This window comes from Pelodiscus sinensis, chromosome 5 (assembly GCF_052426305.1).
Source record: "Pelodiscus sinensis isolate ZL-2025 chromosome 5, ASM5242630v1, whole genome shotgun sequence".
Lineage (NCBI taxonomy): Eukaryota > Metazoa > Chordata > Testudines > Trionychidae > Pelodiscus > Pelodiscus sinensis.
In genome coordinates this window covers 97,629,300-97,643,759 of record NC_143056.1, presented here as the reverse complement: position 1 = coordinate 97,643,759, position 14,460 = coordinate 97,629,300, and the positions used below count along the sequence as shown (strand labels likewise).

The 14,460-nt window shown below is 48.4% G+C and overlaps 2 protein-coding genes across 3 annotated transcripts in view; one reads left to right on the top strand and one right to left on the bottom strand.

Annotated features, from left to right (window-relative positions):
- The window catches only part of DNAJC24 (DnaJ heat shock protein family (Hsp40) member C24), a 66,936-nt gene extending 65,538 nt beyond the window's left edge, over positions 1 to 1,398 (bottom strand). Inside the window, exon 1 of the mRNA XM_006128895.5 lies at positions 1,239 to 1,398. The gene's annotated coding sequence lies outside the window, so the exon portion shown is untranslated. The remainder of the gene's footprint in view (positions 1 to 1,238) is intronic.
- Positions 1,399 to 1,462: 64 nt separating this feature from the next.
- The window catches only part of DCDC1 (doublecortin domain containing 1), a 605,588-nt gene continuing 592,590 nt past the window's right edge, over positions 1,463 to 14,460 (top strand). For both annotated transcript variants that reach the window (XM_075927784.2, XM_075927782.2), the window contains exon 1: positions 1,463 to 1,520. In XM_075927784.2, coding sequence (XP_075783899.2) covers positions 1,473 to 1,520 — 48 coding nt within the window. In that variant the 5' untranslated portion in view covers positions 1,463 to 1,472. The remainder of the gene's footprint in view (positions 1,521 to 14,460) is intronic.

The window sequence follows — 14,460 nt, the reverse complement described above, 5'->3', positions numbered from 1 at the left end:
TTGAAAAAGGCAGAGCAGGGGGGTTCCACATACTGTCCTTGCCTGCAGATACCATTCCTGTAGCTCCCATTAATCAGTAATGGGGAACAGAGGCCAATAGTAGCTGTGGGCTCAGTACCTACAGATGAAGGGCAGCATATGGCACCATGGGGTCACTACTGTACAATACAGCTGTTTCAGGAGTGGTACAGGGCCAGGGCAGGAGTAAGCCTCAGTTAAACTGCGCCCAGCCAGAGCCTGCTTCCTGGACCTCTGTCCTGGCACTGAACCTCCTCCTGCACCTAACCTCTTGTCCCAGACATGAGTTCCCCTGCAACCAAACTCCTTCCCAGAGCTTGCACCATGAAACCCTCCTGGACCCCAATTTCCCACCATGAGCTAAGCCTGGAGCCCCTCCCACACTCTCAACCCTTTGACCCAAGACCAGAGCCTGCACCTCAACCCCCTACCCTAGCATGGTGAAAGTGCATGAGGGTGGGAGAGAAAGGGGGATGGAGTGAGCAGGGTGAGGCCTTGAAAAAGGGGTGGAGCAGGGTCAGGGCCTCAAAGAAGGGTAGGACGGAAATGGGACAAGGGTATTTGGGTTTGAGGTAGATCTTACATTGCACTTAAATTGAAAAAGTGATCTTGTGGTTAAAACGATTGGAGAGCACTGAGATAGACCCTGAGCAAGACGCATCAGCCAAACACCTGGGAAAGAAGTCTCTATAGCAGGGGTTGGTAACCTATGGGTCACGAGCCAAATATGCCCACACCCCATCACTCACTGTCCGCCTCCCCTCTGGCCAGACAGTTTGCCCCCAGCTCCCTGCCCAAAATCCTCTCTCTCCCCAGCCCGCTGGCCAGACCCCCCACCCTCTGGTCAGTCACCCACACCTGCCCTCTGGCCAAACATCCCCCACCTCGCCCCCGGCCAGATTCCCCTCTGCCCCGGCAGCCACACACGAAGTTACTCCAGAAAAAACCACTCCCCTCGTCTTCCTTAGGAAAGGGCTCTCTAGACTTCACGCTGTGTTAGACATGCCGCGCTACGAACCGCAGCCTTGTAGCTACTCCTCTGCTGCGCCCCACGCTGTAAGCGGGGGGAGCACCAGGGCGCTCCGGACCCAGCCCGGGCTCAAATACAAAGTGCCCTAATCCCTTGCGGGCGGATCTGAGCCCGGCGCCGCTGCCCCGTGGGAGGGGACCCGCTGGTCAGGACGAGGCACAGTCACCCGCACCCCCCGAAAGAGCCTTACCTCTGCAACGGCGCCGGCCCGCGACTTCAGACGCGCGCGTCCCTGCCGGGCCACAAGGTGCTTACCAATCGCTCCCGGAAGGAAGCGCGCGGCTCGCCGGCTGGCCGGGCAGCGCGCGGCAGGTGGGGAGGCAACGTTGGAACCTCAGCGCTGTCTAGAGGTTGTTTCCCGCCGGACACTAGCGGCAAGGGCACCCACCGGAAGTGCACCCCTTCCTGGGCTGACGCTGTCTCCATGGCGACAGAGAGCGCTTCGGAGCAGTCCGAACGGCTGCAACGCGCTGTGAGTACCTGGGACTCCCGCCCCGGTGAGACCCCCCCTCACCCTCTCCCCCCCCGCACCCAAATCCGCGGCGGCCACAACTCTCCCGTCCGGCTTCACCTGTGTACTCCGGTCCTCACGTGCTGTGCTACACTCGGTTATCTTCCTGCCCCCGCCCCGCCCCGCCCCGGGGGAGTAGCGGTCCTAGCAATCGCCTCAGCGCCCAGAGCCCCCGGCCCTCCCTTTGTGCCCTCTCATGAGGGAACCAAACTTCTTGGTCCCTCAGCTCACGTTGTACCGGGCTTGCCTGGCTCTCATGGGCTGTTCTTCAATCTGCCTTCCTATGGGCTGTCTTCCAGTCCCCGCTTCCACCGGCTGTCTGCAAGGGGGGAGGTGTGGGACAGGTGCCCCTTCACTGGGGGATACATAGGTCTGGTGACCATATTTTCTGAACCAAAATTAGGGACACGTTAGCCACGCCCCCTAACTCCAGCTAGCCACGCCCCTTGCCACAAGAAGTCCCATTCCTGGAGGTAATACTCCAGGGGTCAAGATGGACAGGTGACCAGAAGTAAAGGGTGTTGTGTGACCCCTCTAAGAACTCCTCCCACTGTCCTCCTACCAATAAGGATGGGTTTAGCCCCCACAGGTCCCCCCCCCCCATGCAACTATCGTGCAATTGCATTAACCCAACTTGCATTGTATTAAGGGGGATAGGCTGTGGGAAATGTTCCCTCTAAGATTTTCCTCCCATGAACAGAGTGAATTTTGCCTTGTGCACTAATAGTAAGTCCATGTGTGCTTGTTCAGATATGTGGCACCCAAGTTATTAATAAATATCTTATAACCCTCTCCCTTTTCCCTCTGGTGCCTTGGTGCCTCTGCTGCTATGTCTCCTACCTTTCCCGCACCCCATATACTCCCCTGGTGCCTGCTGCCCCCCACCCCACACCCTCCTCTGCTGTCCTGGCTCCTGCTCTTCTCACTCCCCTCAGCCGTCCTGGGACCTACCCACCTCCCCTGCACCAGCCCTTCTCTTCTCCCTGTGCCCACTCCTCCTCTAGCACTGTTCTGATGATCTATAGCTATCACTCCACATCCCCTCTCCTAACACCTCCCTCTACCCACCTACCCTGCCTCTCTCCTCTGGTGCCTGTCCCTCCCCTCCACGGCTACGTCTACACTGGCCCCTTTTCCGGAAGGGGCATGTAAATTTCACTAGTCGTCGTAGGGAAATCCGCGGGGGATTTAAATATCCCCTGCGGCATTTAAATAAAAATGTCCACCGCTTTTTTCCGGCTACTTCAAAGTAGGAATAAGACCCTCCGGAAAAGGGCACTTTTTCCGGAGGATCGGGGCCAGTCTAGACGCTCTTTTCCGGCTTTTTTAAAGTAGGAATAAGACCCTCCGGAAAAGGGCACTTTTTCCGGAGGATCGGGGCCAGTCTAGACGCTCTTTTCCGGCTTTTTTAAAAGCCGGAAAAAAGCAGCGGACATTTTTATTTAAATGCCGCGGGGGATATTTAAATCCCCCGCGGATTTCCCTACGACGACTAGTGAAATTTACATGCCCCTTCCGGAAAAGGGGCCAGTGTAGACGTAGCCCATGTGTTTGCCCTTCTGCTTCATTCCCACAATCTCCTTGCTCCTGCACCTTCCCTTACCCCTGCCCCTTTCTGGTGCCTCCCCCTTCCATTACTGCCCCTGCCCTCCTTGCCCCCTTTCTCCCTAGTGCCCACTTCTCCCCATGCCCCTCTGTGCTCTCACACATGACTTGCTCCACCCCTGCCTTCCCCATGCCTACCCCACTTTCAACGCCTCTTCTCCTGGCACCCACTCCTCCTCTCTCCTCTTCCTTCTTCTTGTTCCCATTGCCCCTCCCCTCTCTCAACATCACCCTGTCCCCTCTCCTCTCATCCCCCCTTCTGCCCTTTTCCTCATTGTCTCCTCTTGGCCCCCTGAGAACACATGTCTCTCCTCTACCCTGCCCCTTGGTGCCTTCTCCTTTTTTCTCCTCCCTGGCCTCCTCCCCAGCACAAGCCCCTTCTTCTCCTCACTCCCAGCTCTCCAATAGTTCTCCCTCTGCCCCTTCCCTCACCTTCTGCCTTTCACATGGAAAGCAGTTTGCAGGGCTGGAGCCGAGCTGCAACGCTAGTTTTATTACCGCAGTCTGGCCCCAGAAACCCCCACAACCTTGGCCCCAGCTGCTCCCAAGGCAGGACCACATACCGGGACTGGAGCAGAGGCCACCCATAGTGCTATTTGTAGTACCGTGGTCCCAGTCCCCATGAGTGACCTAGCTCCAGCTGGAGTCAAGCGGCAGCCACACAAGGTCCATTCCAGTGAGGCTGCTCCGGCTGGAACACACCTCGTGCGGCTGCCACTTGACTCCAGCTGGAGTCAGGACCATCCACGGTGCTACCTTTAGTACCGTGGTCCCAATTCCCATAGGTGTTCCCGGCTCCAGCTGGAGTCAAGCGGTAGCTGCACAAGGCCTGTTCCAGCCAGAGTAGCCTCACCAGAACAGGCTTTGTACAGCTGCTGCTTGTCTTCAGCTAGCACCACAGGCGACCTCTGCTCCAGTCCTGGAACCTGCCAATCCCACCCGCAGCACCGCAGCCGGGCTCTGTGCAGCTTCTGCCAGGGCTCCAAGGTGGCCCGGAGGAGGAGGAGCTGGTGCTGCGGGGGACCAAGAGGTGGGGACCAGGAGCCCATGTGACAGGCAGTCTTGTGGGGGGAAGGGAAAGAGGGGGAGAGGAAGGGTCCACACATCACCGGAATCCAGCATGGCTGGATGTCTGGCAAGACTTTCCAGGACACTTCACTACTTGATAGGGCAATGGGACAGACTATTTAAATTTAGGACTGTCCCTGAAAAATTGTATACATAAGGCAAGTCAGACTCCTGAGAAGTACAGTGATCTGGAAAGTTTGAGAGCCACTGGACCAGATCATCTCTTGATGTGTCTTCCAGCTCTAGGTTTCTATTATTCTCTCACTTGGAAGTAGCCACTATTATAAAACCATACTTAAAATTCACCTCCCAGGGCTCCAACTCAATTTTATACATTGCTGGATGTACAAGGTTCTCCCCATATACTTTAAGTACTGCTTCTCACCCCAGCTCTCTTTGGGATAGTAGATCTTTTTACCTGATCTCAGCCGAGCCACCATAATATAGTGCTACAAAATTAGATTTTAGGTTAGAAAGTTGTATCCTGCTGGCTCCGCCTGATTCTTATTAGACAAAGGCAAAAAGAGAAATGAGGGATAAAGTAGGGATGGAAATGAAGACACAGGATTGGAAAAGAGGGAGCAGGATCCTCAGAGTCACATCTTGTGAATTACTCACCATATGGCCATGAAAATGGTGCCTTCTTGGTTTCCTCTCTTTATCTGTGCTGATAAGAACATCTAATATCACAAAAAAGATGCATCTGCTTCAGTGGAAAATCCCCGAGCCTCAACATTTCATAGTAGCTATGATGGTAATGTTGCTCCAGTCTCCTTGCCAAACTCAGTGCTTATTACCATTCTATAAGCTGAGCAAAGTGGCAAGCTCTCCTTCGAACAGTGGTGGACAACCTGTGGCCCACAGGCTGCATGCAACCCACCTGGGGCTCCATCTCTGGTACAGAAACAGCTGTCTGCTCCTCTTCTGCACATGCCTCTCACAAACTGTACCACTGGAGCTCCATACTTCCAACACCTTTTGCCACCTTCCTCGCACTTTCAGAGCATGCTCTGTCCTCATTCCTGCCTCATAGAGCTAAAACAGCCACAAACAGCTGATTTATGGTGTTCCAGCTCTAGGAGGGAGGGGGAAGAGTGGGTACAGAGTGCAAATCAGCAGATTCATGGTGCTCCAAAAGTGCTGGGAGGAGGGGGAAAGTGTAGGAAGTATGGGGCTGAGGTATCCCAGTTCATGAAAGGCACATGGAAGAAGGGGACAGATAGCAGGTTGCTACGGCCCACTAAGGTGAAGGAGGACCATTCATGAGGCCCACCGCTTATTTTTGGTTCCCTATCACTGCCATAGAAATAGGGACATTATCAAACTTTTATTTTTGTAGACATGCAACTGCTGAATTTACATGTTTACACGTCGGGGAGGAAGTCAGGCAGGAGCCAGTGCTTGCAGGGAGCTTGCTGGTTTCTGCAGTATTTGCACCAGGTCCCTCTGCCCTCCCTGCTGCCTCTGATACAGAGGCAGCAGCAGAGGGAGGGACAGTCAGCTCTGTGAAGCCCGTATGTGTGGGGAGTCAGCCTAAAAGCTGGCTTCTCATGTGTACCTCCTGTTACCCCTCTCCCCCCACTTCTGAATTAGGTATTTTTGCCTAAAAAATGCTAAATTCTGTACTTTTCTATACCCCTGTAATAGAGAGCAAAACTGGCTTTGTAATAAGAGCTTGAAATGCAATACATAAACAGGCTTAAACCTGCAAATGCAGTTTATGAAACAATTCTTTTGATGAGGCATGAGCCATAATAGAATCCAGATTCCTTTCTCAGAGCCGTGTTGATTTCTGCAGTTCTAACTAAGGATGTAAAAGACTAGTCAGCAAATGCTTATCGGATAGTATTTTGACTAGTCGACTAGATGATATCCTCCCGCATCCCTTTTGCTGCCTCTATGATATAGAGGCAGCAAAGGGGAGGAAGGGGTACTTCAAAGTGGCAGCGCTGCACAGCGGTGTTGCCAATTTGAAACCCCCAGATGGCTTTTCAAAGATGCAGCAGCTTCCCCTTTAAAATACTGCCTCTGCGCCTTTCAAAGGGGCAGCCATGAAGCCCGGTATCAGCTGGGAAGTCCCAACTGACCCTGGGCTCCACACGACATTTCCCTAGAACTCGGGATCAGCTGGGGACTCCCCAGCTGAACCCGGGTTCTGGGGAAGTGTCGCATGGATGGAGAGTCCCCAGCTGACCCCAGGCTCCACAGCTGCCCCTTTAAAACAGGCAGAGGTGGCAGTTTTAAAGGGGAAGCTGTCACACAGCTAATCAGGTGTGCGGCGACCTCGCCTTTGAAACTGTCACCTCCACCCATTTTAAAGGGGCAGTGGAGCCTGGGGTCAGCTGGGGACTTCCAGCTGATGCCAGGCTCTCTGTGGCAGCAGAACCCAGGGTGAGCTGGGGACTCCCCAGCTGATCTCGGGTTCCGGGGAAATGCTGCAGGGAGCCTGGGTTCAGCTGAGGAATCACTGTAAGTCTCCCACTGACCCTAGGCTCCATGGCTTTGAAATTCACAAGAGCACCCGCTGGGAACTCTTGGGCATTTCAAAGCAGGTACCCGCATGCAGCCCAGATTCAGCGTGACTTCCCGCTGGCCCCAGCCTATATGCGGAGTTCTGCATTGCTGAAGCACTTATCGACTAGTCGATGGAAATTCCATTAACTAATGGACTGGTCAGTTAACCACAGTTAACTTAGTTCTAACTCGGGGTGTAAGAGTGGAGCCTTTTAAACAGGCATGAGCATGAACTTATTTTTACACAAACGGCTGGCTATACGACTACATGCAGCTCCCACTCCAGCTCCCAGGGAGTTGCCTGCTGCCCTACCATGCTGCCTCTGATGCCTGGGGAGCTGACTTTTAAGACAAGGTATTTCTCTCTGAATGCTAGATCCTGCAGATGTGGTCTCTTCGGGTACATCACTGTAACTGCACAAAGATCACTTAAATTCAGTCCATTCAGATGTTTGCGTAAGTTTTCAAGATCTATCCTTTAGGCCCCATTCCTGCAAGCTATTTCATGTAGGGTTTGCCCATATGGAATTAACTGCACAATTGGAGCCTAAATGTAGTTTAAACCCAGATGAGCATAATCTCAGAGACTTGAGACCAAGGATGGATAATCTCCTGAACACTGGCTGCATGAAATTCATCAGGGTTAGCCACTGGTGAGCTACCAGGCACTTTGTTTATCTGAGTGTCTACAGGCACACAGCCCTGCAGTTCCCAGTGGCCACAGTTCACAGTTCCAGCAAATGGATCTGTAGGAAGCAGCATAGGCTGCTCCACCACTTTCTGCAGTTCCCATTGGCCAGTAACAGTGAACTGCAGCCACTGGGAGCTGCTGGGCACCATGCTTGCAGACCCTCAGGTAAACAAAGCATCCAGTGGCTCACCAGCAGCTAACTTAGATGAACCATGTGTGGCCCATGGGCTGGAGGTTCCCTACCTTTGCTTTACACAGACATTAGGAGGGCTTGCTGTCGAAAGAATAGGTTACTCATCATATTTCATTTAATATATTATTACAGAAAATAAAGCGTAAAACAGATGCCTTTCATTATGCATTAACTGAGGGAAAAATATGGCACTTCTACATTTAGCAAAAATCTTGCCAGTATTTTTGTATTTTTTTAAATAACATTATTGCATGGGTTACAGAAGAAGAGATGCATTCTCTGAGGCAAGAGAGATTTAAATTTTTCTGCAAGGTCGGTAGTTTCAAGGACACTACCCTGCTGATTTCCATGAAATTGCAGTCAAATTAAAAATTGTGACTTTGAATTTTTAATTGAAGTGAGCATAAAAATGAATAGTACAATCCAATCTGTTTGGTGTTATTTAATGGGATATTAAATTCAGTGCATTTCATGTTGCTCCTACATTTATAAATTATGTTGTTGTTTTTTTTGGATTGACAGTTCATAATTGTATTATAGAAGCTGTTGCTCAGATGCATTGCAATTTTGACTAATGGGTAGGCAATAGTTTGAGCTTTTGGCATCTATGTGGCATTAGAAGTTGATGTAAATTATTGGCACATAGAAGGCAGTTGAGCTTTTTGACAATGGGAAATTAGTCTCTTCTTTTCCTCTTTTACCCGAGGGAAGAGTTGGAAATTACCTGAACATTTTGGGGTGCTTGAACAAGTTATTGGGGAATTTAAGCCAGATTTCTCATTGCACATATTCCAGTATCTACCACTGATCCAGCAACTCTTTGTAATATAATCACAGTAATGTGTTTCTGAGAAAATAATGAAATAGGTAAATTATCATCAGTGAGATTTAGATTTCAGAGATAACTCAATTAAAAAGAACTGTACACTATTATATAGCTGATCCTGAAATTTTGAGCAATCTCAAACTATATCAGTTACAATGGATGTGAAGGTCACTAAACAAGTTTTAGGATCATATAAGTAAAGCTTTTGTTTCAGTCTGTGTGTTTGCAAACTAAAGAAGACACCATTACATCACTTTACATTTAATTCACATTTGGAGGGTTTTCCTCCCAGCTATGAGGCCTAAAATTTATTTTTTTTTAAACATGCAACTTCACAGTTGTACAATTCTGTTAACCAGTGTACATTTTATTTCAGAATGAGAGGGGGTGAAATGCAATATAAGCATAACAAAATATCTTTCTGAATGACCTCTGAAGTCTGTGAAGCTTTGAATGAATAGAACAAGTTCCCATGAATGTTCAATTTTCTGTGGAATAATTGAAACAAAAATAGGCTATTTAATGCTGTAACAACCTTTGTAATAACTACAAATTATAAAAACTATGTAAAGGAAAGGCACATTAAGGTATTCTCAGCTCTCTTTTGTGATTTTTTCTTATGCCTTTCTTAACATAAGAAGAATTCTTACAAATTCAAATCTATTGTTCAGGTCATTTAATTGCTCTGATAGAGCCAAACCCTTAAACTGGATCTACACATTTAAGACAATAGCTCTCTACACATATAAGATCCATTCCATTCACATAATTTGTGTAAAAGTGTCTTAGGCCCAGATTTGTAAAGGTAGTTAGGTGTTGGTATACTGTGTATTGCAATGCCTAACTGAGTTAGGAGCCTAGATTTCATTTTCAAAAGGGATTTAGTCACTTAGGAACTAAAATCCCATTGACAGTCTAGGGAATTTAGACTTTTAATTTTTAGAATCTAGAAAATCACTGGAATAACAATGTGATACACAAGGCCAGGGTTAGGCATCCTTTACAATGAATAGTAAGAGATAGGTGCCAAAGAATCAATGTCCACAAAACAGATATTAGATAGGATCACAAAGAAAAAAGTTTCTTGCCATTTCAACCAAAAAGGACATTGTCTCAATGACTTGATTACCTGCATCCCTCTTCAAAGACCTTTTCAGACAACACTTGAAAGAGAATCCTCTAAACTGTCATTCATGCTTAAATTCAACACTTTACACCTAAGTTTAAACAAAGACATTAATTATCTTACCCATTACAAAGATAGCTTCCCCAATTATCACCTCTAATATCATTAGCTCACAGACATTTACCTTCCCCCCCATCCTCCTTCTGTTCTGAAATTTGATTTGTCCTTTTCATATGTGTTCATTTTTTTAATTGTGTCCTTTGGTATATATGGTTGTGACAATTTTCTTCCACTATTTGATCTGAGGAAGTGGGTCTGGCCCATGAAAGCTCATCACCTAATAAACCACCTTGTTAGTCTTGAAAGTGCTACATAATCCTGTTTTTTGTTTCAACTACGCCAGACTAACAGGGCTACATTTCTGTGCCTAAAAATGTGATACACAAAAATCATCATACTAGGCAGGGAGCCATAAGTTTTAGTCCAGTGAGTCCACCCTATAAGTTCTAGTATGCTCACTGTGGGCACATCTACACTGCAGGGCAAAAGTTGAATTAAGATGCGTAACTTCAGCTACGTCAGTTGTGTAGCTAAACTCAAAACAGCTTTATTTGGCTTTTGGCACTGTCTACACAGGAGGAAGTTGAGGGAAGAACACTCTTCCTTCGACTTCCCTTACTCCTTGTGAAATCAGGGTTACAGGAGTCAGAGTAAGAAGTCCTCCATCTCAACATTATTTCAAAATAACGGCTTGCTGTGTAGACACACATTATGTTATTTTGAAATAATGTCAGGTATTCCAAAATAACACTGATGTGTAGATGTACCCTGTGATGTGAGAGGCTTGAGTTCATTTCACCCTTCTGCCTGATGGGGGAAGAAAGGATATGAATAGGGATCTCTCACCTCTCATTGTGGGATATACTAATAAAGGGCTCCCTAAAACTCTGGTGTTGAAGCTGTTCTACTACATATAAATAATACTGGTTGGACTTCCCTGGTTCGGCACCCTTGGGATCTGACTGGTCCCAAATGAGAGATTTTGCCAGACCAGGGGTGGTCAATTCCATCCCTCTCCTGATGGGACTCCAAGCTCTCCCTGGGTCCGTCAGCAGACCTAGTGGAGCTCCCTTGCCCCCAGGCTGCTGGCTCCCAACTCCGCTGGCCAGTCCCTGACGCACAGCTCTGCTGCCCTGGGACCATCAGGCTCTGCTCACCCTAAGGCTGCCACAGCTCCAATGTCCAGGGACTGCCGGGACTCCACTGTCCCATGGCTGCTGCAACTGGGCTACCATGGCTTTCAGGCACCAAAACCTCCACAGCTCTAGGGTGCCGGGGCTCTGTTCCCTGGGGCTGCTGGATTCCATTATCTTGGGATCGCCATGGCTTCCCTGCTCCAGCGCTGCCAGGGCTTGGGGTATAGGGGCAGCTATGGCTCCACTCTCCAGAGTCACCAGGGCTCCGTTCCTTGGGGCCGCCAGGTTTTCCGCAGCTTCCACAGCTGTCAGAGCTGCCATGGATCCACTGCTCTGGAGCCACCAGGGCTCTGCAACTCGGGATCATGAGGGCTGCCGTGGCTTTGCTATATCAGGGCTGCTGGAGCTCTGCTGTTCAGGGCTTCTGCGGCCAACTCCATGGCCACCCAGATGGCCACAGATGTTGCCGGACCAGAGAGTCCCAGACAAGGGAGGTTCAACCAGTAATGAATCATAGATAGAGCTCTGCAGATGCACAGATAGCTGCTGTGGTTTTCTGCACCTGCGCATATGGATATCTGCAGATCATTTTTGCAGATACAGACACAGATACACATTTTTTATCCACACAGAGCTCTAATAACAGATGAACTGGACTCTGGTTTTCTGCCTTCCAGCTGGGTGCTGTACTCATCAGGCTACAGAGCCATTTTCACTCTTATGCTCTGTGACCCAGTGACTCTTTAGTCACTTTAAAGTTTCAGCAGGAGCTATTCAGTGAGCCTCATATCAGAATAGGTCCACTGACCTAGGACGGGTGAGATAACAGGAGTGGGTGCTCCAGGGCCTGGTGATTTAAAAGGGCCCAGGGCTCCTGGCCTATGCCACTGCTAACATTGCAGCAATGGCAGCTGTAGCCCTGGGCCCTTTAAATGCTTGCTGTAGCCTTGCATGGCGGGGTCCAAGTGACACTGAAGGCTGGGTGGGGAGGCACAGTGTAGCTCAGGCAGCACCGAGGGTTGGCTGCCTCTGGCCCTGCTCCTTTTCTCCTAGGCCCCAGCCCTTCTATGGGGCCCAGAGCTGAGCTCCTCCCTGCATTACCATGGCCTAGCAAAGTCTGTGACAGCCTTGCATCAGACCATAGCTCCTTGGTTAGAGCAGTGATGGGGAACCTAAGGCCTGGGGGCGCTGCATACAAAATCTACTAGACAGGGCCCCCCTAGGCTCTGGTGTAAGAGCAGAATATGGGGAGTGTTTTTTTCCTTCTTATGGGGATTTGTTTGTTTTGTTTTGTTCTGCTTTGCTTCTCACTTGTGTGTGGCCCCCAACTTATTTTTCTGTGGGTCAGCAGCCCATGACCCAAAAAAGTTTCCCCATCCCTGAATTAGAGCCGTCTCTATAGCAGTGGGAGACCCCTAATCAAATTCTTTCTTCTCACTAGGCAGGGGTGGGAGGGAACTTGAACCTGGGTTTTCCACATCCCAGCTGAGTGTGCTAACCACTGGGCTAAAAAGCATAAGCTAGATACTGCTACTAGCTGGATTTTGAATGACCTCTGAGCATGCCTAACTTTTCCTTTTCTAAAATAGTGACTGCCTAATAAAAGCATCTTTAACTTTACCCTCTTCCCAGTCAAAACAGATAGAAACAAGTATCCAGATTTTCTAATGACCCCCCGCTCCCCCCGGATACTCTAAGATATTTAGGCACCTAACTCCCATTGATTTCAGTAGGAATTAGGATCTTATAAGGATCTGGGCCCTTGAATCTCTTATAAAAGCATGAAAACAAGGAGAAACTGTCTCTATAGCACTGTCTGTCCTTTGGACCATACATGGTCTTCACACTTTGGGAGAGCCAAGGAGAAGTAGACATGGTAGGGGGACTGCACATCTTGGAACTTAGTCAGAAAAGATAAAACATAGTGGCTACGTCTACACTGGCCCCTTTTCCGAAAGGGGCACGCTAATTTTAAACTTCGTAATAGGGAAATCCGCGGGGGATTTAAATATCCCCCGCGGGATTTAAATAAAGATGTCCGCCGCTTTTTTCCGGCTTGTAGAAAAGCCGGAAAAGAGCGTCTAGACTGGCCCGATCCTCCGGAATAAAGCCCTATTCCGGAGGATCTCTTATTCCTACTTTGAAGTAGGAATAAGAGATCCTCCGGAATAGGGCTTTATTCCGGAGGATCGGGCCAGTCTAGACGCTCTTTTCCGGCTTTTCTACAAGCCGGAAAAAAGCGGCGGACATCTTTATTTAAATCCCGCGGGGGATATTTAAATCCCCCGCGGATTTCCCTATTACGAAGTTTAAAATTAGCGTGCCCCTTTCGGAAAAGGGGCCAGTGTAGACGTAGCCAGTGTCTTTTGTCTGGAATTCTCTCAGCCCATGAAAAGCAGTATTGCCATCCCAAACATTCAAAAATAATAAATCTGGTCACCTATCATTATGAAAATTGACTTAAAAATCATGAAATTTGTAAGAAATTGCCTTCTATTTGTCATCCAGTTTTTTGTTTGTTAGTTAGTTTTTGAGCCTGAAGGGCGCACTTGGGTCATATTTTCTACTTTTACTTTAAAACTATGCAGGCAAAACATTCACTGTTTTAAAAGATGAAAGCAGACATTTTTATATAATCATTATTTTCTAGAAACTGGGGCTTTGAATATCATGAGATTCCTAATAAAATTTCACACAGTTGGAAACATGGGCAAAGCACAGGCCTGGGCTATGCTTGGGCTCTTTTGTAATGATCTCTGTGATGGGAACCTTTGGAGACTTCTTCTATTAGAATCCCATTCTATAAGCATACACAGGACAGCATGATCTGGGCCATAGAAAGTAATTATAGAATCATAGAATACTAGAACTGGAAGGGACCTTGAGAGATCATCAAGTCCAGTGTCCTGCCCTAACGGCAGGACCAAGCAGCATCTAGATCATCCCAAATACATGTCTGCCTAACCTGCTCTTAAATATCTCCAGTGACCGAGATTCCACACCTTCTCTAGGCAATTTACTCCAGTGTTTAACCACCCTAACACTTTGGAAGCTCATTGCTTCTTGTCCTATCCTCAGAGGGCAAGGAGAACAATTTCCCCCTCCCCCACGTTCCTCCCTGGGATAGCCTTTTAGATACTTGAAAACCTCTATGATGTTACTTTTCAGTCTTCTCTTTTCTAAACTTAACAAGCCCAATTCCTTCAGCCTTTCCTCATAGCTCATGTTTCCTAGACCTTTAATCATTTTTGTTGCCCTTCTCTGGATCTTCTCCAATTTCTCCACATCTTTCTTGAAAAGTGGTACCCAGAAATGGACACAATATTCCCATTGAGGCAGGGCAGAGTAGAGCAGAAGATTGACTTCTCATGTCTTGCTCACAACACACCTGTTAATGCATCCCTGAATCATGTTTGGTTTTTTTGCAACAGTGTCACACTATTGACTCATATTTAGCTTGTGGTCCACTATGATCACTAGGTCCCTTTCTGTAGTACTCCTTCCTAGACAGTCACTTCCCATTCTGTATGTGTGAAACTGATTACTCCTTCCTAAGGGTGTGTCTAGACTACATGCCTCCTTCGACGGAGGCATGTAGATTAGCCAGATCGGAAGAGGGAAATGAAGCCGCGATTAAAATAATCGCGGCTTCATTTAAATTTAAATGGCTGCCCCGATCTGC